This window comes from Pleurodeles waltl, chromosome 6, assembly GCF_031143425.1.
Source record: "Pleurodeles waltl isolate 20211129_DDA chromosome 6, aPleWal1.hap1.20221129, whole genome shotgun sequence".
Lineage (NCBI taxonomy): Eukaryota > Metazoa > Chordata > Amphibia > Caudata > Salamandridae > Pleurodeles > Pleurodeles waltl.
The window spans coordinates 77409263-77431371 of NC_090445.1; the positions used below are offsets into that span (position 1 = coordinate 77409263).

General features: G+C 46.3%; 1 protein-coding gene across 1 annotated transcript in view; it reads left to right on the forward strand.

Moving 5' to 3' along the window:
• Positions 1-1043: 1043 nt before the first annotated feature.
• LOC138299240 (E3 ubiquitin-protein ligase TRIM39-like) overlaps positions 1044-22109 on the forward strand; it is a 230194-nt gene continuing 209128 nt past the window's right edge. The window contains exons 1-2 of the mRNA XM_069237367.1: positions 1044-1462; positions 17283-17378. Of these exons, the coding sequence (XP_069093468.1) occupies positions 1055-1462; positions 17283-17378 (504 nt within the window). The 5' untranslated portion in view covers positions 1044-1054. The remainder of the gene's footprint in view (positions 1463-17282; positions 17379-22109) is intronic.

The following is a 22109-nucleotide window of genomic DNA, read 5'->3' on the forward strand; positions in this document are numbered from 1 at the left end:
ACCACGGTCTATACCAATGGTACTCAAAGTACGGCCCGCGGGCCGCCAGCGGCCCCACGGACCTAACTTGGCGGCCCGCGAGACGCACACCAAACGCAATAAACAATGGCCGCCGTATGTAAACATAGAGGAGGGCCCTCCTCTATGTTTACATACGGCGGCCATTGTTTATTGCGTTGCCCTGACGATCGTGGAAGCCAAAGCCCCATAAAAGTCAGCGCTTGCAGCTAACTTTTACGGGGCTTTGGTCGTCTGCTTGCTGTCACCGGCTCCACGTCTGCTGCCCGCCTGCCTGCCTGCTGTTCCAGATTTGTGGCATCTTTACAGTGCTTTGAGTCAGGTAAGGCTCTTTGGTTATTTATTTATTTGTTTTTAATGTAGTGTGTGTTACTGGGGTAGGCGTGTGAGCAGATTGCGCTGTGTGTGTGCGCTGTGTGTGTGTGTTACTGGGGTGGGGTGAGAGCAGATGGCGCTGTGTGTGTGCACGCTGTGTGTGTTACTGGGGTAGGGGTGAGAGCAGATGGCGCTGTATGTGTGCGCGCTGTGTGTGTTACTGGGGTAGGGGTGAGAGCAGATGGCGCTGTATATGTGCGCGCTGTGTGTGTTACTGGGGTAGGGGTGAGAGCAGATGGCGCTGTGTGTGTGCGCGCTGTGTGTGTTACTGGGGTAGGCGTGAGAGCAGATGGCGCTGTGTGTGTGCGCTGTGTGTGTTACTGGGGTAGGGGCATTGTTTTGAAAAAGGGAGTGGGGTGGTTGTTCCCCCTCTAAGCCCCGCCCCCCGCTGTCACTTCAGTGCGGCCCTCGGCCGCAAACCATACTGCAATTTTGGCCCCCGAGAAAAAGTTTGTGAGTACCCATGGTCTATACAAACCCTCAGCACAGAGGAAGGAGTGAGAGGAATTTGTATAATTACAGGACAGATTGAACCACGGGCCACACAGGGCCACAGTACAGAGTGCCAAGAAACAGCTGGAGACAGACACGCCCCTGCTCAAAGAGCCGACAGAGGAGAAACGAAACTTAACTTTCTATCCTCCCAGCCCATTTCTGCATCATGGCGACGGCAGACCAGTCACGGAAGCTGGAAGACGAAGCCACTTGTTCGATTTGTCTGGAATATTTTAAGGATCCGGTGATCATAGCCTGCGGGCACAACTTCTGCCAGTCCTGCATCTCACGGTGCTGGCAGGAGGTAAACACAAACTTCGCCTGTCCCCAGTGCAGGGCCACATCTCAAGAGAGAAGCTTCAGGCCTAACAGGCAGCTGGGAAACCTGGTGGAAATGTTAAAACTTCACCTCCCTTCCCTGAAGTCACAGGAGCACGTCTGCGAGAAACACCAGCAGCGGCTGCAGCTCTTCTGTGAGGATGACCAGGAGCCCATCTGTGTGGTGTGTGACCGGTCCAGGGACCACCGGTCTCACACCGTCGTCCCTGTAGAGGAGGCTGCCCAGGAGTACAAGGTATGTGCGAGGCACTGCTGGGATCGCAGCTCTTATACACTGCTGCGATTATAGTTTAGCTCTAATCTCCATAGTGTACGGCCCTCCCAGGAGCAACAAAATACATGTGAGGCAGCGCTGAGATCGCAGTTCTTATACCGCCCTGCCTAGTACATAACGCATTAGGGGTTAATTTAGCGCAGAGTAGGTCTTTTTTTCCGTTTCACAGCATGTGCCCAAATTGTCACGCGTCTTAGCTGTTTTCCTCATGCTCGGCCAATGGCCGACGTCACTACATGCTGCGGGATAGCGCGGGATTTAGTAGCTAACACTGTGTTGGCATTCCGTCGCTGCCGGGAGAGGTGGTGTTGTGAGCACAGGCTAGGGCTGCACCCTGGTCATCTTCAGCAAGGCTCACATGTCAGATGACTATGTATGCCCGTATTTAGCAATCAATCAGTTTCAATCAGTATATTTATAAAGCACACTACTCACCCGCTAGGGTCTCAAGGCGCTGGGGGTAGGGAATGCTACTAGTCGAAAAGCCACGTTTTGAGGCGTTTCCTGAACGTCAGGAGGTCCTGGGTCTGGCGTAGCTGGAGCGGTAGTGAGTTCCAGGTCTTGGCGGTGAGGTTGAGAAGGATCTTCCTCCGGCTGTGGATGCGGGGGATGGTGGCGAGGCTGGCGGAGCGAAGATGGTGTGTGGGAGCGTGGAAGGTGAGTCTGTCGTTGAAGTAGGCTGGACCAGTGTTGTAGAGAGCTTTGTGTGCGTGGGTCAGGAGCTTGAAGGTGATCCTCTTCGGTATGGGTAGCCAGTGCAGGTCTTTGAGGTGGGGGAGATGTGGTTGCGGCGTGGGATGTCGAGGATGAGGCGGGCGGACGCGTTCTGGATTCGTTGTAGCTTTGATTGCAGCTTGGCTGTTGTTCCTGCATATAGTGCGTTGCCGTAATCAAGAGTACAGACGGCCCTACAATATCAATTCCTAACTTCTGCCATGGCTCACTTGGAACTATAATAGGTGCGAGAGGCATCTGCCTTGCAGTTTCACCTTATCTGCCTGTGCACACAAAATAAAATCTTTAACCACTTCCCCCACTATTCTGTCCATACCTGGCCACCAGTAAAACTCTCTCAGCCCTTGTCAGATTCCTACCCATGTGTCCTTTACGTGTTAAACACATGAACTACATTCTTACTCACTCTGGTGCTTTTCCATATCGAAACAACCCTCCCACCCCAATATAATTCCTCCTTAACTGCTCCATTTCGTCTCACATCCGGAGTCAAATTCCTTAGATCAGACAATCCACTAACCACACATTCATTGATTTTACCATAAAGCACATCATTGTCTCTTGCTGACTCCCACTCTTCCCTCCTCAGAGCATCGTGGTCAACCCAAGTTACCACTTGTTCTTCATAATTTCCCACTTCGTTTTTCCATACTCAATCTCAACAAACAGTTGCCACCTTGTTTTTGGAACCTTTGACATACCTAACCTAAAAATCTAACTCCTTCCATCCATCTATTTATACTTGGTGTAGCATGCTCACTACCCTTCCATGACAACAAATGTACCAAAGGTTTGTGATTACTCTTTACCACAAAAAGTAGCCCCAACATGTAAAATATTTTATCATCCTTGTGCATGCCAAGGCTTCCATTTCAATCACTGAGTAGTGGCATTCTGCACCATTAAGAGTTCTAGACGCAATCACCACCACTGTTTCCTCTCCATCATCCACCTTTGCCAGCACCACTCCCAAGCCATTCAGATTAGTGTCAGTTGACAGAATAGGTTTTCTGCAAACATCAAAATGTCCCAAGATTGGCATCTTACACAATTGTTCCTTCACAGACTCAAAAGTAGGCATAAATACACTATTCTCCCCCCCCCAAAATCTCTAATCTTTTTCTCATGGGAAATATGAGTGAAGCAATATCCTTAATAAACATTGAAACATTGAATAATACTTGGCAAGTCCCAAAACTGACCATAACAGTTCTGTGTTTCCAGGTACTTGCGCCATAACCACAGATTCCACCAAATAGGACTGATGCCTTCCTCTAAATGGTATGTCCTAAATATCTGACTGTCCCCACCCTGAATTGACATGTCTTCCTCTTCACCAATAAACTACTTACTTCTAATCACAACATCACTTGCTCCTTGGTCCTAACATGGTCTTTCTAGTCCCTGCCATCAACCGGGATAGCATCCTGGAATAATCTAATCCACTCCACTCCCTCAAGCACCTTTCTCACCATATGCTGAAAACAGGCTGTAGCCAAATCCAGTCTAAAAGGAATTCAAATTAAATGAAAAGCACTAGGCGGGGTAATAAAAGATGTAAAGTGCCTCAAATCCTCAGGTAGCAATACCTGATGGTATGCATAAGATAGATCTAAAACACTGAACAAGTAGTGACAGTTCTTCTGTGATGTTCGGTAGGGGGTGCCTGCCCACCCATATGTTTTTATTCAAATAGAGGAGGTTGACACACATGCGGATGTTCTTCCTACCATCTTTAGGAGCTAACACAACTGGTGCCTACCAGTCTAAAGATTCAATCTCTTCAATCTCCCCCCAAACCCTTCAATCTCTCCAACTCTTCTTTCAATGGTGGCATCGTCCTATGGGTTACTCTGCACACCAAGTGAACCACTGCCTTACTCCCTTTCAAAATGATATTATGTTTAAATCCTTGAAGTAACCGAAGTTTGTTAGCAAACACATTGGGCAATGATTAATTATATAAACATCTTCAATTAAATGTGCAGCCATCATGACCTGATCAGGTGAATTCAGATTGAAGGAGATGCCCAAATCACTTTAATGTTGCCACCCCAAGAGATTGTTGCCCCTCTTTTCCATGTATATCTTACCAACAGTTTCTCTTCCTTTAAACAATACAGTCATAGGAGCCTATGCCACCAGGTCCACCGCAACACCTCAATCTCCCACCAGGTTTATGCCAGGTGTCAACTATGTGACACCCTCACTTCCCAGTTTTTGTCTACAATCAAAGTATGGGGAGAACCAGAATCGGCCAAAACAACTACTTCTTTCCCACAAATAATAACTTTACACTCTGGCATTCTTATCAATCCAAAGTCACATTCAGATACTTTATCAGAACAATTTGTCACTTTAAAAATAATTTAATTCAGGCCCTCTTGCATTTCTTCACCAGCCTTTGGACCAGATACCCCTTGCCTAGCATAGAAGCCCTTCTTGCCACATTTCCTGCAAGAGGATAATGTGGCATAGCAGTTAGCCCTATTGAAATTGTGGTTGAAACTCCCACAATGGTAACACTTGTTCAAAGATGTTTGTTTTTGCATATCAGAACGCAACGTTTTCACTTTAGATATATCTTCACAGAGTCCATCGCCCACCCTAGCTGTTTCTGACACCCTTGTTTCGTAACTTTTGAATTTTCGGCAGAGAGATTCTCTTGTACCTTTTGGATTATTTCTACCAATTACCAGTTGATCCCTAATAAGTGAGCCTGTGAGCGCTCCAAACTAACAAGTCCTCTCCAAGTCCTTCCAGGTGGCCACACAATTGGATATCCTTTCCTTTTTACTGTGGTTCTGTGAGAAAAACTAAGGCCCTCATTTGAGACCGCCGAGGTTCCGCCGGGCCGAAGACCACCAGTGTTGGCGGTCTTCCGCCAACCATATGATGACTGCTGGCGACCCTCTGCCCATTTATGGACGGAGAGCCGCCAGCAGCCATACTGGGGGCGGCGGTGCAGTGGAGGCTGTCCTCCGTCACGGCAACATCATCAGAACACCACCCACCGTAATACGACTTAATATTCGGCGTGGCGGTGTTCTGCTGACGTGGTGCTGGCGGCGGAGCAGCCCCCTTGGATCCCGTTCCCTCCCGGACGATCACCGGAACAGGTAACGTGATTGTCTGTTAGGGGAGGGGGATTCAGGGTGTGGTGTGTGTATGCATGGGGGTGTACGTGTGAGTGTGTAGAGGGGTTGTGTGAATGCGTGTATGTATGCGGGGGTGTAATGTGTGTAGGGGAAATGTAAAGTGAATGTATGTGCATGTATGTGCTCGTGTATGTGTGTGAGTGGTGTGAGCGTGCATGTAGGGGGATGGGGGTATGTTTGGGGGGTTCAATAGGGGTGGGGAGGGGGTCCTACTAACCTTTGGAGATTAGTAGGGGTGTTGTGGGGGGACTCGGGGGAGGGGGAGACCCCAATCAGTGCCACGGAATGAATTCCCTGGCACTAATGGTGCATACCGCCATGGAATTCGTGGCGGTTGAGAACCCCACTAAATCCATGGCGGTATGTGGGGTCCTGATACAGCCGGCGGACTAGTGATGGCTGCCGGGCTGGAGACCGTTGTCTCCAGCCTGGCGGTCGTTACCTCAGTGGGGAACGGTGCGGGACATTGGTGGTTTGGCATATGCCAAACCGCCAATGTCATAATCAGGCGGTAATGACCGCCGGCCTGTTTGCGGTCTTACCGCCGTATTTGCACCGTCTGCCAGGGTTGAAATGAGGGCCTATGTGTCTCCATAAGTTCATACATCAGCTGATTCCCCATCATCTTGTCCAGTTGGAATCTTACTAAATCTCATATATGCTCCTCCCTTCAATTCCTACATTATGCAGCAAAATCCCTTGCTTCATGGCAGGAGAAAATTCCTCACCGACAGACTGGACAAAAACAGCCACAACAGCAGAGAACTCTTCAGCATCATCAAGGAGTTCTCCAATCCCAGCGCCAACGCCGTCACGCCCTCACAGGATCTATGCGAATCCCTCGCCACTTTCTTCCATCGCAAGATCAGCGACCTCCACGACAGCTTCGGACACCAGACCCAACCAAACACCACAGAACCCACATCCCCGACCATCACCCTCAACAACTGGACCCACATCAGCACGGAAGAAACCAAATCCATCATGAACTCTATCCACTCCGGCGCCCCTTCGGACCCCTGCCCGCACTTCATCTTTAACAAAGCCGACGACATCATCGCCCCGCACCTCCAGACCATCATCAACTCTTCTTTTCCTTCTGCTACCTTCCCCGAATGCTGGAAACACGCCGAAGTCAACGCCCTACTAAAGAAACCTACGGCTGACCCGAGCGACCTGAAAAACTTCCGCCCCATCTCCCTTCTGCCTTTCCCAGCCAAAGTAATAGAGAAGACCGTCAACAAACAGCTGACCACCTTCCTGGAAGACAAAAACCTGCTCGACCCCTCACAGACCGGATTCCGAACCAACCACAGCACTGAAACCGCCCTCATCTCAGTCACAGACGACATCAGAACCCTGATGGACAACGGTGAAACAGTCGCCCTCATTCTTCTCGACCTCTCGGCTGCCTTTGACACCGTCTGTCACCGCACCCTAATCACCCGCCTCTGCTCCACCGGGATCCAAGACCAGGCCCTGGACTGGATCGCCTCCTTCCTCGCAAACCGCTCCCAAAGAGTCTACCTCCCTCCGTTTCGCTCAGAACCCACTGAGATCATCTGCGGCGTACCTCAAGGCTCATCACTCAGCCCGACACTCTTCAATGTCTACATGAGCCCCCTCGCCAACATCGTACGCAAGCACGACATCATCATCACCTCCTACGCCGACGACACCCAACTTATACTCTCCCTCACCAAGGACCCCGCCAGCGCCAAGACCAACCTACAAGAGGGTATGAAGGACGTCGCAGATTGGATGAGGCTCAGCCGCCTAAAGCTGAACTCTGAAAAAACTGAAGTCCTCATCCTCGGCAACACCCCGTCCGCCTGGGACGACTCCTGGTGGCCCTCGGCACCGCACCAACCCCCGCAGACCACGCCCGCAACCTCGGCTTCATCTTGGACCCTCTTCTCACCATGACCAAGCAAGTCAACGCCGTGTCCTCCGCCTGCTTCCTCACCCTCCGCATGCTCCGCAAGATCTTCCGCTGGATCCCCGCCGACACCAGAAAAACCGTGACCCACGCCCTCGTCACGAGCCGCCTGGACTACGGCAACACCCTCTACGCCGGGACCACAGCCAAACTCCAAAATCGCCTACAACGCATTCAAAACGCCTCGGCCCGCCTCATCCTCGACGTACCCCGCAGCAGCCACATCTCCGCACACCTGAGACACCTGCATTGGCTCCCATCAGCAAAAGGATCACCTTCCGACTTCTCACCCACGCACACAAAGCCCTCCACGATAAGGGACCGGAATACCTCAACAGACGCCTCAACTTCTACGTCCCCACCCGCCCCCTCCGCTCCTCTGGCCTCGCACTCGCCGCCGTCCCTCGCATCCGACGCTCCACGGCGGGTGGGAGATCTTTCTCCTTCCTGGCGGCCAAGACCTGGAACTCCCTCCCCACCAGCCTCAGGACCACCCAGGACCACTCCGCTTTCCGGAGACTCCTAAAGACCTGGCTGTTCGAGCAGCGATAACCACCCCCTTTGTCCCTAGCGCCTTGAGACCCGCACGGGTGAGTAGCGCGCTTTATAAATGCTAATGATTTGATTTGATTTGACTACCAATGACAACTAAGTAGGAGTCAAACCGTTTTTTCCATATTTTTCAGTTCAGTAAGGGCTCTCCTGCTTCATATGGAAATGTCAGAGGTTGTGACATGCTTGCAGCTTCCATCATCAACAGGAAAGATAATTAACTAATACTACCAATTAAAATAACTAATCAAAATTAGAAGTTAAAATAACAAGCTAATACAATAAGTAGCTGCACTCCATATATATGTACAGAAAAATAAATAAAAATAGAAATCTCTCCAGAGTGTGAATTGCAAAGTCATACGACAGTTCACACTGAGAAGATACAGTTTAAGTTAATTAAATCGACATCAGCAGTTTCCCCTTTCTTTAAAATGTTCACTACATACAGGTGGTATTTCCAGTGGGAACAGATTAAGGCCCTCATTACAACCTTGGCAGTCAAAGACCGCCAGGGCTGTTGTGGAGTTTATACCGCCAACAGGCTGGCGGTACAAACTTGGGCATTACGACCGCAGCGGAAGCGCCGCGGTCACACCGCGGGGAACCGCGTTTTTCCGCCACTTTTGTCCCGGCGGTTTCCCGCCACTTTTGTCCCGGTGGATTTAATCCTCCCGGGCAGCGCTGCCCAGGGGATTACGAGTCCCCCTCCCGCCAGCCTTTCCATGGCGGTATGAACCGCCATGAAAAGGCTGGCGGAAAGGGGAGTTGCGGGGCCCCCTGCCATGTATCCCCCTGCATCGCAGACAGTGAAAAGCGCACCGCCACAACACCGCCGGCTCCATTAGGAGCCGGCTCCCGTGTTGCGGCCGAGATCCCCGCTGGGCCGGTGGGCAGAAACCAGGTTTCTCCAAATAGACACCATGGGAGTGCGGCCGCGCAGCGGTTTCAACTTGGCGGGCGGCAAATGAGGGGCTATATGTACACACTTCATTCCCTTTACTGATCTACTATTGTTGCCAACAAATTGAATGATCCATATGTTCTATATGTTCAACAGCTGTTGTCTCACCTCACAACACCTTGTCAGCTCATAAAAAATTGATACGATGCTGCTGACGTGGATGTAGTTGCGGCTTCCTTCTACAGGGAGTGCAGAATTATTAGGCAAATGAGTATTTTGACCACATCATCCTCTTTATGCATGTTGTCTTACTCCAAGCTGTATAGGCTCGAAAGCCTACTACCAATTAAGCATATTAGGTGATGTGCATCTCTGTAGTGAGAAGTGGTGTGGTCTAATGACATCAACACCCTATATCAGGTGTGCATAATTATTAGGCAACTTCCTTTCCTTTGGCAAAATGGGTCAAAAGAAGGACTTGACAGGCTCAGAAAAGTCAAAAATAGTGAGATATCTTGCAGAGGGATGCAGCACTCTTAAAATTGCAAAGCTTCTGAAGCGTGATCATCGAACAATCAAGCGTTTCCTTCAAAATAGTCAACAGGGTCGCAAGAAGCGTGTGGAAAAACCAAGGCGCAAAATAACTGCCCATGAACTGAGAAAAGTCAAGCGTGCAGCTGCCACGATGCCACTTGCCACCAGTTTGGCCATATTTCAGAGCTGCAACATCACTGGAGTGCCCAAAAGCACAAGGTGTGCAATACTCAGAGACATGGCCAAGGTAAGAAAGGCTGAAAGACGACCACCACTGAACAAGACACACAAGCTGAAACGTCAAGACTGGGCCAAGAAATATCTCAAGACTGATTTTTCTAAGGTTTTATGGACTGATGAAATGAGAGTGAGTCTTGATGGGCCAGATGGATGGGCCCGTGGCTGGATTGGTAAAGGGCAGAGAGCTCCAGTCCGACTCAGACGCCAGCAAGGTGGAGGTAGAGTACTGGTTTGGGCTGGTATCATCAAAGATGAGCTTGTGGGGCCTTTTCGGGTTGTGGATGGAGTCAAGCTCAACTCCCAGTCCTACTGCCAGTTCCTGGAAGACACCTTCTTCAAGCAGTGGTACAGGAAGAAGTCTGCATCCTTCAAGAAAAACATGATTTTCATGCAGGACAATGCTCCATCACACGCGTCCAAGTACTCCACAGCGTGGCTGGCAAAAAAGGGTATAAAAGAAGGAAATCTAATGACATGGCCTCCTTGTTCACCTGATCTGAACCCCATTGAGAACCTGTGGTCCATCATCAAATGTGAGATTTACAAGGAGGGAAAACAGTACACCTCTCTGAACAGTGTCTGGGAGGCTGTGGTTGCTGCTGCACGCAATGTTGATGGTGAACAGATCAAAACACTGACAGAATCCATGGATGGCAGGCTTTTGAGTGTCCTTGCAAAGAAAGGTGGCTATATTGGTCACGGATTTGTTTTTGTTTTGTTTTTGAATGTCAGAAATGTATATTTGTGAATGTTGAGATGTTATATTGGTTTCACTGGTAATAATAAATAATTGAAATGGGTATATATATTTTGTTGTTAAGTTGCCTAATAATTATGCACAGTAATAGTCACCTGCACACACAGATATCCCCCTAACATAGCTAAAACTAAAAACAAACTAAAAACTACTTCCAAAAATATTCAGCTTTGATATTAATTAGTTTTTTGGGTTCATTGAGAACATGGTTGTTGTTCAATAATAAAATTAATCCTCAAAAATACAACTTGCCTAATAATTCTGCACTCCCTGTAGATGACATTAATCCAAGATGGCGGCACGTACACAACGGGTCAAAGATGACCGTATACACATGCTCCATGTATTGCTCTCACAGATATGAATGCTGGATGCGTGCATTGTCAAAGCAAATATCTGAAAAGAAATGAACAGTCAACATGCAATCATGGTGGTTAAAAAGGAAGCAAAGGTTTAGTTGCTTAAGCCCAAGGCGGAAGACAGGCACTAATAGATTGTGGGTGCCCTTCCCTCTTCTTGAGTTAGGATGCACCTTTTATAGGTTTAAACACTTATCGGTTTGCATTACAAGTGCTAATTGATCATCTACATGCAGCCACAGGATGTATGTTTCAAAGAAAAATAGTCATTCTTCAAAGGAAAGATAAATTTATCAGTAGATTAATTTACGACAAAAGACATCTCAAGAATCCATGAACAGAAAATAATACATTTTAATAATGTTACAGTGTAAAGAAGACCTGATTGCCATACAATGACTCAAATAATGAAGGACACAACTGAGGCTTCTGAATGCGCAGGCAGGGAGAAAACAAACTAGTGTCAGGCACTGCGCATAACATGCATTAAAACAAAGTGTAGTTGGAAAACATGTCAACCTAGCAAGACTTCCTTCTTATTAAGCACGGTAGAAACATTGCATTTGTATCTGATTATTATTAATTATTATTATACAGTGCAGAAATATTAATTTGTAAAATCTGCTTCCACAAGTGCTTGCCTCTTTCGATATCAGCTAGTCAGATCATTTTCTGATCTGCACAACAGTATCTTTCCTTGAATGCCAAGTAAGGAAGATGTTATTCTGACCACTGAAATGAGTGACCGGTTGGGCTCCCAAGGATCCTCTCCTGCCTGGATTCAGACACAATGAACCTTGCCATGCATCCAAACCGTTGGTTCACTGATGACATACAAAGGTTAAGAATAGCCAGCATCAAGTTTATTGATTTCTGTTTTTTAACTCTGGCATAAGAAGATGAGAAGAAAAAGGCTCGCCTGGGGGGATGGACAGTGCATACAATAGAAACCATCAAGTATAGATCTTTGTTTTCTTGGTGTATCTTCTCAGAAGATCAAGTACTCTACCTCAAAAAAAACAGTTGATGGGATTAGAATTGCCAAGGTGCATTCCTCATGCGTGCTGCAAAACAGTAGCTAGAACATAGAATGTTTGCAAATCATTCTTTTCCTCCCAATAGTATTATTCCAGTATTGTCCAATTTGTTTGCTATTTAGTGCCACCACTTAAGATTTGTAGGCAGATTCATATATTAACTATTCTTTATCGATAAATGTATTATTCTACTGCTTCACCTCACACACAAATTCTACTGATAGTGACATCCACTTGAATTCTATAGACTTAAATTGTTGGTGACTTTTTCTTTAAGCAATGCTTCCAAATAGTGTCACAAATGGTATTACTATTTAATATTCTGCCGCTACTAATGTTCATGGGTATGCTTCAAGATTGAGTATCAAGTCACTGTTGTGTGGACCCATTAGATAATCCCTGCGTGTATTCATTTTCTGATCTTAATGTGTGTTCCTACAGCCAATATGTTTCAAAATGTGGGTTGGATTTGAGTCTGGGATTGCCCAAGCTGATCACAGCCAGGCATATTTGATGGGAGCTGAAAGACAAATTGTTGTTCTGTAGAACCAAGTAGTATTGCTTTATAGAGCCTTTACATGAGGCATCCTCCCTGAGACTGCAGTTGTCTCCTCTACTAATATTCTGTCTTGATGTCAAGCTATTGTGTGCTGGCAGATGTAGAATGAATATAATAAATAAAGAAATGTGCTTAACTAGTACAGTTTATTCAATTTTTCCAAAACTTGGTTTGGGGGCAGGGTAGTCAGATATCTTCTAAAAGTTGTTTTTATTAAGCCCTATTAGGGAAGACCTATGCAATGGTTCCAGAGTGTTTTAGAATGCACCATTTTCCAAACCTTGCCCAGATTCCAGATCCCAATAGTTCTACAGACCCAAAGTATCTTACAATGCAACATTTGTAATGCCTTCTACTGACAGTTCTTAAGCAAGAACTCTCAACCCACGGTAAACGTTCTCCTTGTTATGCTGAGAAACATGTTACTGGTCCACTGAATTTTATAATTCAATATACTCCACATACTGTCCAGAAAAATTACATTGCATAGTATTCTTTATACCAGAACACTGAAAGGATCATCCACAAACCATTTTCACTTGGACACTGAAGATGGCTCCACCCTTACTGTTTGCAGTGTTTGCCCTTGGTATCACCAGACTTTGGACCTAGGTTCATCCCTGACCTCACATGAACTGGCAGTTGCTAAAGAAGCTTCTCGGTTTCATGGAGCATCACTATTTCCAAGAGTACAAGGTATCTGTAAGACTGTGCTGAGAGTAAACTATCTGTTCGGGGAGAACCAGCTAAGGGCATGGTGACCAAAAGTATAAGGTATGGGTTTTTGTATTTCTAGAATTTTCTAGAGCCGAGGGGTTTGGCTTTCTAGATCCTCTGGCAATAAGGACTCAGTGTACCAACCCGAATCAGAAAACCAGTTCGACTACAACTCATACCTAACCCACTGAGCAGGATTTGCATAAGATGTGTTTCGGGTAACATTCAGTTCTACAAGACATGACGGGGACAATGAGCGGAACAGCAACTGACTAATACACTTAAGGACCATTAGAAAAAAAGAATATGCATTTTAAAATATTCATTTTTAAAAACAAAACCCCAGTCTATTGCACACTATATGAATTGTAACCACAATGAAGATAAACATTAACGCAGTAGGGAGATTTATAAGTAGTATGTAGAGCAGTTTCTATCCCAATATTGTTGCTATAAATTCTATACCAGTAAAAACGTAGTGTGCCTCCTCTAAGCGCTATATTATTTCTAGCACCTTAGCAAATTACAAGCCTATTCCGAGTCTCAGAGATGGTTCAAACCCACATACCTGATTTTTGAACAGTTACTTCTATTCTCTGCTCACAAAGGTGGCTGTGTGCATGTAAAATACGCACAGTCAATGAAGCAACCAGCCAGACAGCCAGTGATGGCCAAGTGCTTTCCAACAGCCTTCAGTTAAGGTAGGTGAGTGATTGTGCCTTTCCCGTCATCACCTGACGCGAAGATCTTTTCAGCCCCTTAATTCTCTAAGCGCAGTTTTTTAAAGATTATTCAGAGCTTTGTTAGAAGACTTTCAGTACAAATATTCAACAGTGAATGATGTAATGCCCTTCCAGCTATTTTCTCTCTGTTAGGCAGTGTTCTTTTGAAAAGACAACAAAATGTAACTCACAAATATCAACCTTCTAGACACTCTGTAATTTCATAATGATGATGATAACCTAAGCTGTTTAACTGAAGTGACTAAATTCCACTAATATGTTCATGTAAGCTTGATTAGCATATTTGAGCGAACAGAACAAAATGAAAGGAGTGTGCACTTGATTTAATCATACTATTCACTTTTGATTAATTATCTAGCACCTGTTGTTCACACAAGGGGAATTCAGGCCCTAAAGAGAAGAAGAAGACATGATATGTATGGCAGTACGAAACCAAGCTGACATTACACTCCATATACTGCTAGTTCCAAAAAGGTTGCCTTTGGTGCTCAGGAGTGTAAGGTATGTGCGAGACCATGATGGGACTGAAGTCCAGTCAGTGTGCTTCGAGTTCCGTACACGTTCGTGGTGCCATGAGTACACATGGTGTGTGTATTTATTTATTTATTTATTTATAGTTGTTATGTAGATCAGTGTACTTTACACTCAGGAGAAAATTAAACAATGTGGGAGAACGCCTGAATACAATACCATATATACATATTGATATAATTGTGCATGAAACTAGGATTGGATATACCACAAGTTCCCTAGACTTGTGCACACAGCACAAGAGTACAAGGCACTGGGTTGGGATTACATTAATTGAAAGGCAGGGGCGGCTCCTCCGTTAGGGCAGAGGAGCATTGCCCCCCCTCCAGCAGTGGCAGCTGTAAAATCTTTACAAGAAAATGATAATAAACTGTGTTCATTATCGTTTTCTTGTAAAGGAGTGGGGCCATGGGGGTGACTAGCAGTGAGCACTCCCCCTCAGTGCGCATGTATGTTTGGCCGTCCGTCTTGGGCCGGCCAGACACATTCGCAGTGTGCTCTCTCCAGCAACTGTGTTGCCGGGCTGGAGACAGCAGGCACAGGCTCCCAGTCTGCCTAGAAGGGCCCTGTCTGGGCACTACCAGCCAATCCTAACACTGCTGTGAGCAGTGTCAGGATTGGCTGCAGGGCAGGCTGGGAGCCTATGCCTGCCTCCAACAGAGGAGACGGAGGAGCGCAGCAGCACGGCGGCTTACAGGTGGGTGTTTTAAAAAAAAAAAACAATTAATATTTATTCCTGCCCTCCCCCGCGTGCCACCCCACCCCTTTCGTGAGACGTGACTGTTAAAAGGTATGCCTACGACAGGTCTGGTTAATAATTGATATTATACCCTGAGCCCCACAGAACACTAGGTCACTTTACCACCCGAAATATTGACCTACAGATACATAGTGCCCATGCATTTACGATTGTTTTCCCCACTGTGACATCATTGTAAATGTACTGTTATTTTGTCTGCCATAATCATACTTCAGAAGTCAATATTATATTCATGATGCATTTTTAGGTCAATATGTTAACTGCAATATTGTGGTACAACTCCTTAGATTACCCATAGACACGTAGAGGCATATTTAAGAAAAGTGGCGCTGCACACAGTGCAGCGCCACTTTTCTTGCACCTCTTAGTGCCCACCCCCCCAATGCCACCATGTGTGCGTCGTATTTAAAATATGGCTCACCACATCGGTATTTAGGGGATTAACGTCAGAATTTTTTACGCTAGTCCAGCGCTTTGCAGAATTAGTGCAAAAAATTCAGATGCTAATCCTGCAAAGCACCTAGAGGTCCATTGCAACCAATGGAAGCCTCCTTCTGAGTAAGTGTTAAAAGTGCCAAACAAAATGCCGCAAAGAAATCTCTTCGATTTCCTTGCACCATTTTTTTGCCCCCCCCCCCCTAATAGGGAACACCCTCTTTGCATACATCTTGCCTGGTGCAGCTATAATGTTGCGCAAAGGGTTACAAAGTGGCGCAATGCATGCACTGTGCTACTTTGTAAATATGGCGCAGGTTTTTGGCCTTCTAAAGCCACATTAGCATAAAAAATGTCGCTAATGTGGCGTTCGAATGGCGCTAGGGACTCGTAAATATTCCCCGTAGTGTACTAACCTTTTGCTCTTCAGAGAGGAGGATGCTGGGTCACGTTCATAAGGCAGATGCTGAGACGTTTGAAGGCTTTAGCAATGTGGGCACAGGGCCCCACCGTCTAGTGCTCCCCTCCCCACCCCACCCCAACGGTAAAATGAGCTTTCTACCTATTGGACCCCTGTCTGTTCTATTTCCCTACCTAAACTTCTTTCCCTCTCTGCTTACCTGTACCTCTCAAGCCAGTGTCAGCTTAAATATTTTTGGATCCTGGCAAGACATATTTCAACTGTTTTTGTGTGACCCTGTTAAAGTTTAACTTACAATTTAGTATTGTTTGGCGTCCTGTAGGCTTGAATTAACAGGAAATAGGTAATAAAATCAATATGTGTTCCTTTCAGGGCCCCAATATATATTGTAGAGGGGGCCCCGAAAATCCTTAACATGACAGAAAAACAGGAACATATTGTGATGTCGGTTGTTCAGCCCGGCATACTGTGAACATGAACTGTTCAGAAGGGTCTGTGAGGGACAAGGATTGTTACAAAGTGACTGGGAGGCAGAGGCTTCAGTTCAAGGTACAATGCAAAGGACAGACTTGGAAACAGACCACCCGTAGAGGTGCCACATGAGGCATGTGAACACCTGCAGTGAGGCGGTCCAGAATCCAAGACCTTTTGCCCAGAGTCCTGTGTTACAAGAGTGATTTAATGGCCAGCCCATTCTCAGAGTCCACAGCCGCTGACAATGACTTGTTTAAGAGAGTAAAAAGCTTCCCTAGTTCTACTTTATGTTGGGACGTCAGGGATTTTTGGAATTATTTTTCACTACTTTGGGTTGTGTTGGAAGGTTGATCTTTTGGGCTAGGTGGTTATTTGTGAACTATACCCATTGATGCATGAACATGAGAATAAAATCATAATCCTGTGTGAATGAAAACCACACTCGGGCATGTCCTGGGAATATGTCCTTGGTGCTCACTTACTATGCTGAGACACATTTTATGTTCTTATATAATGGGGTTTGAGGGAACTGAGGCATAGGAAGAGCATGGCTTGCTCAAGGTCAAACAGCTTGTTGAACTAGGAGAATCAATTCTGTAAAATAGGTCTGCTTCCTTTAAGGCCTGTTGGTTCCCTCAGTGGCACATGTGAGTGAGTAGGCTAGAACACTGGGCACTGTCTCCTCTAGTTAAAATATAGTTAATAATTATCGGTAATGCCAAGCTAGACAAAAAAGGGAGCAAATTAATATATAGTTTCCTTCTCATGTTTCTCTGAATTTGTCACTCTCTCGCTACACTGCACAGGGTGCTTATGTCATTTTTAAATAACTTAGAAGAACATCGAGTCCTAGCTGTAATGATTGAATTTTACTCTGGTAGGTCAGTAACTGTAGCTCACTAAAACATGTACTTTTATATTCCCAGACAAAGCTGCAAAATAGTCTGACTCAAATGAAAAAAGATCTAGAAGATGTGAAGAGATTAGCAACAGAAGAAAATAAGAACGAAACTGATTTGGAGGTGAGTGAGACGTGGCTCCTGAGGTGGATAATTTCATGGAGCTGTCTGGGAACTCAATTGCACATTACGGGGGAGGCAGTAATGAGTAATGCCACTAAAGATTGATGCGGGAGGGGAGTCAACGCTGGAGTGGGGCGCAGTCAGCTACTGTGCCAAACATGAGGTGATGACAGTGATTATAGAACTAGAAATCCATTCACACCAAGGGGGCTATGATCCTGCAAAGAGTTTGCCTGACGGACCTAGAAGCTGGCGGCTAGGTCTACCTTTGTTATTGGTTGATTTTCCTAGGGCAACAGGCGCTCTGCAAGATGGGAAAATGGGCAGTTTCAAGCTCACAATGCAGGGTAGAGGGTGGGGTGAGTCGAGCGTTTTAGTTTGCATGTTATTGTTGGAGGTAGTCTTTTTCTCCTGCAGTAAGCAGTATTTCTTGAAGGAGCAGGATGGGAGGGGACATCAACCTCTGCAGAGACTGAGCCAGGCCAGGCCTTTATGCCCAGGGGGGTGTGGCACGACCAGAGTGGTAGATATGTTGCACTGTCAGGCATCATTTTGAACCTCTACTCGGTTTACATACCTCTGCGACTCCACAGGGGTGCTGGTTTGATCAGGGGGACCTCCTGGTGACCTTGCCTCCCGGGGTTCTGGTACTGGGTGGGGATATGAATATGGTGATGAATCCCAGGGTTGATCACAGCATTGGGGGTTCAAGGGGGACATGTCAAGGACCACTGGCAGAGTTTACGACCGCCCTAGGCCTTTTGGCTATATGGAGGGGGCATAACCCTTTGGGTAGCAAGTATACGTACTTCTCACGGCACATAGGAGCTTTTATTGTATAGATTATATTTTTACCTACACAGCCCATATGTCCAGATTCAAAGCGACCACCCATCTAGCGAGGGGTATATCGGATCATTCCCCGGTGGAGGTGTGCATGACAGGTCCGACCCCAGACTGCGTGCTTCCTCCTAAGGTGAATGCCTGCTATCTCAAGGATAAGGGGCCCGAAAAAAGCTTAGAAAGGGGGCAAAGCTTTACTTTACAGAAAACTGTGGTTCCGTAGAGTCGTCGCTTACCCTGTGAGAGGCATTTAAGTCAGTGATGCGGAGGCAGGCTCAGTCGGTGATTGGTGGCTGTAAAAAAGAGACCAAAAGAGAATGCATGGCTATTGAGAAATATATTAAAGAGGTGGAGGAAAAAGCCATAAACAGTTCAACCGATGAGCATAAGCAGCAGTTGAAACACCGGCAGCAGGATTTGAAGGTTCTAGCAGAAGATAAAGCTTGCACTCATGCATTGGCGACACAACACAGACTGTATGAAGTGGGGGATAAAACCAATATGCTTCCAGCATGGCTCGAGAGGAGAGACTCGGAGCACTCCCGAGTTTTGGGTATTCAGGATGGGTTGGGCACGATGCATATGACCAATGTGGCAATTTCAGAGGCCTTTGCTTCATGCTGTGAACAACTGTTCCCTCCCACCACCTTGGTGTCCACTACTAAGAGCAGCAACCTTATGAAGGATAGTTCCCTACAGAGTTTCACAGGAGATGAGAGGGACACTCTGGAGGCTGACCTCACAGTAGAAGAACTGGCATAGGCTCTACAAGGTCTCCAGTCTGGGAAGACATCGGGCCCGAATGGCCTCCCGGTTCAATTGTACAAGTGTAAGACAAACATAGTGGTTGAACCCATGTTAGACATGTTTCAGGAGGTGTGCACGATGGGCTGCTTGCCCAAGGATAAAAGAACAGCCACTATCATAGTACTCCTTTAAAGATTGCAAGCCACCAACGGCATATGGCTCACACAGGCCTATCTCCCTGTTGAACATGGAGGCCAAGATGCTGGCGAAGGCCCTAGCACTTAGGCTAAGAGGGATCATCTCCAAAGTCATACATCCTGATCAGACCAGTATTATGCCCAACCGCAGCATGCAGTCAAATCGAAGACGTCTATTTCGAGTCCTCCACGCGACGGAGGCACAAACAATGGGGCCGGCAGTCCTCATGTCTCTAGATGCCAGGATGGCTTTCGATTCTATCGAATGGCCATATCTATTTGCAGTGCTGCAGCGGCTGGGCTTCAGACCACGGTTTTGTCATAGATGCGAATACTATACCAATCCCCCACAATTGCATTATGTATATTAGAGACAGGAGTGTATGACGGGGGCTGGCAATCCCAGTCTTTCGGAAGTACTACTGAGCTTCGCAGCTCCTCATAGTAAATAAGTGGGTCTTTGCTGAGCAAACGAGCCCGGCCCACCGGGTGGACAGGGAGGCAATAGGTTGTGTGGAATATGAAAGCCTACTGTATGGGACAAGGAAGGAAAAAGAGCACCCATTCCACTCACAACTGTCAGAATTTTTAAGGGAAGCCCCTACATCAGTAGGAGGGAAAGGCAAACTAACAGGGATGACCCCACTATGGCACAGTGACTTGCTTAAGGAAGTGAAGGGCCTGACTGGATTTTCAGGCTGGGCTATGATAGGCATAGAACATCTAAGTGATGTCTGGAAAGGTCAGGCATACCTTCGTTTTGAGGACCTCAGCCAGGAATACACCATGGGAGAAATAGAACGTTTGCGATACCTGAGACTGGGGCATGCTCTCAAACAGCACAATACGAAGGGAGAGCAATTACCTGACTCCTCTCACTTAGAGGGCCCAGTACTCACTGAACCGACACTCACAAAAGGCGTGTCAATCCTCTACCTAAAACTAATTCGGAATTCACTGGACACCCTGGTGCCCTTGCGGTTAGTGTAGGAAAGGGACCTGGGCCACCTAGAAGATGGGGACTGGGAGAAAGTCCTAGAAAGCCCAAGAATAATAGTGATACAGGCTGATCCAACTGAAACTATTACATAGGTCATATTAGTCACAGACTACAAGCTGGGGAGGGCAGAAGCGTCAGGAAGAGGGAATGTTCTTTCATATTATATGGGAATACCTGATGGTACAAACATACTGGCAAGGGTTCACGGCTGTGATGTCCCATGTCGCATCGCTGGAGGTCTCCCTAGAGTCCCCGTGGATGCTTCTGGGGATCAAGGACGACACACCAAGGCACAAATATTCAGAGATTTGGCTAAGACTGGTGGCGGGGATAGAAAAACGCAATATTGCGCGACTGTGGGGGGCTTCGCGTGTCCTGGTGGTGGAAGAATAGGAGCCCGTTTTAGACTGGTGCCAGAGGGCAGAACAGGTGATTTACAAATGTAGGGGGTGCCCCAGGATATGGGAAAAGGTCTGGGAAAACTGGTGGAAGTACTGAGGGGACAATTCACATACAGGCTCATAGGAACACGGGGGGGGCGGAGAGGGATTGGATGGACTAAGGTAAACCGTTGGGGTGTAAAAGTGCCATCATGATTGTAAAGATGTTTACTTGCCCTATCAGGCTTGGGGCTTCTAGTTAATGGATACATGCTAATTGTATGACTCTCTGATACGTGTTGTGTGAAGACTATGAGTTTAAATAAAGAGTTAAAAAAAAAAAGTGGAGCGATGATCTCCATCTCAATCAAGGTTTGACCATTCCTGTAAGAAATTCAAAACTAATTTGCAAAGGGTACAGCGAAAATGTAAACCAAGTTCTCCAAGTATAACAACAGAAGAAGCCAGACAATTGAGAAATAATTATGTTGCATATAAAGCAAAAGAATGTCAAATTTTGTTATAATTGTAGGGAAGAAATGACAGAGATAATTCTATCTAGTAATAAGAAGTTTTGAAAATAGCAACTAGCGTGAGCAAGCGCTGTCCAGGGTCCTTGCCGTGTATGACTGTGAAAGATGCATGGACTTCCTATTTTAACAATTTATGTGGCTCACTGGTTTTGCAAGTTCCCCCACTAGTACAGCCAAGTGAAGATGATCGGTTGTCTCTGAAAATGAATCGATTACACAATTAGATCTTTGAAGTTGAGCAGAGCAGCGGGTCCAGACAATATTCCAGCTGTTATCATTTAAGGCCTGATTTAGAGCTTGCCGGAGGGGGTTACTCCATCACAAATGTGACAGATATCCCATCCGCGGTATTATGATCCCATTATAGCCTATGGAGATTGTAATACGTTTGTGAAGGTGTAACCCGTCCACCAAACTCTAAATCAGGCCCTTAGTCTAATAGTGAACGAGGGGCAGGTATATTTCTGCACTGTCAATGGATTAGCAAATCTGAATTATCCCGGAATCTCCGAAGGGCTCTGTGGTTAAGCTGATATTGAAAAAAGGAACTGGAAGTTTGGCATTTAATTACAGAGTAATACTTTAATTAGTTATATCCAAAAAGGTATTTTTTCCAAATTTTATTAACTCATCTTGAAGAATGGGTGTCGGCAAAAAGTCACCTACTGATCGAACAAGAACGAGTCCGGGGTAAAGGGAGCACTCTACCACCTATCACTGTTTTGACCATTGGGCTATCATTAAACATTCTTTAGAGGTGAATCAGAAGCTGTTGTTTTGCGGGCTCCCACTCAGCTTTAGATATGGTGGAAAGAGGGTGGCTTTAGGAGAAATCGAGAGACTGGAAAACTTCTTTTGATCTTTTATTTTCCATACAGTCATATGGGAAACTGGAAACTATAATTATATAACTTTACCAAAACTACTCTAAAACGTAATAAAATACAAGTATATCTAAAACCCCAACTCCTCCTGAGAAAAACTATACTACTATTATCGTATCTAAAACATACTTAAACTAATTTAAACAC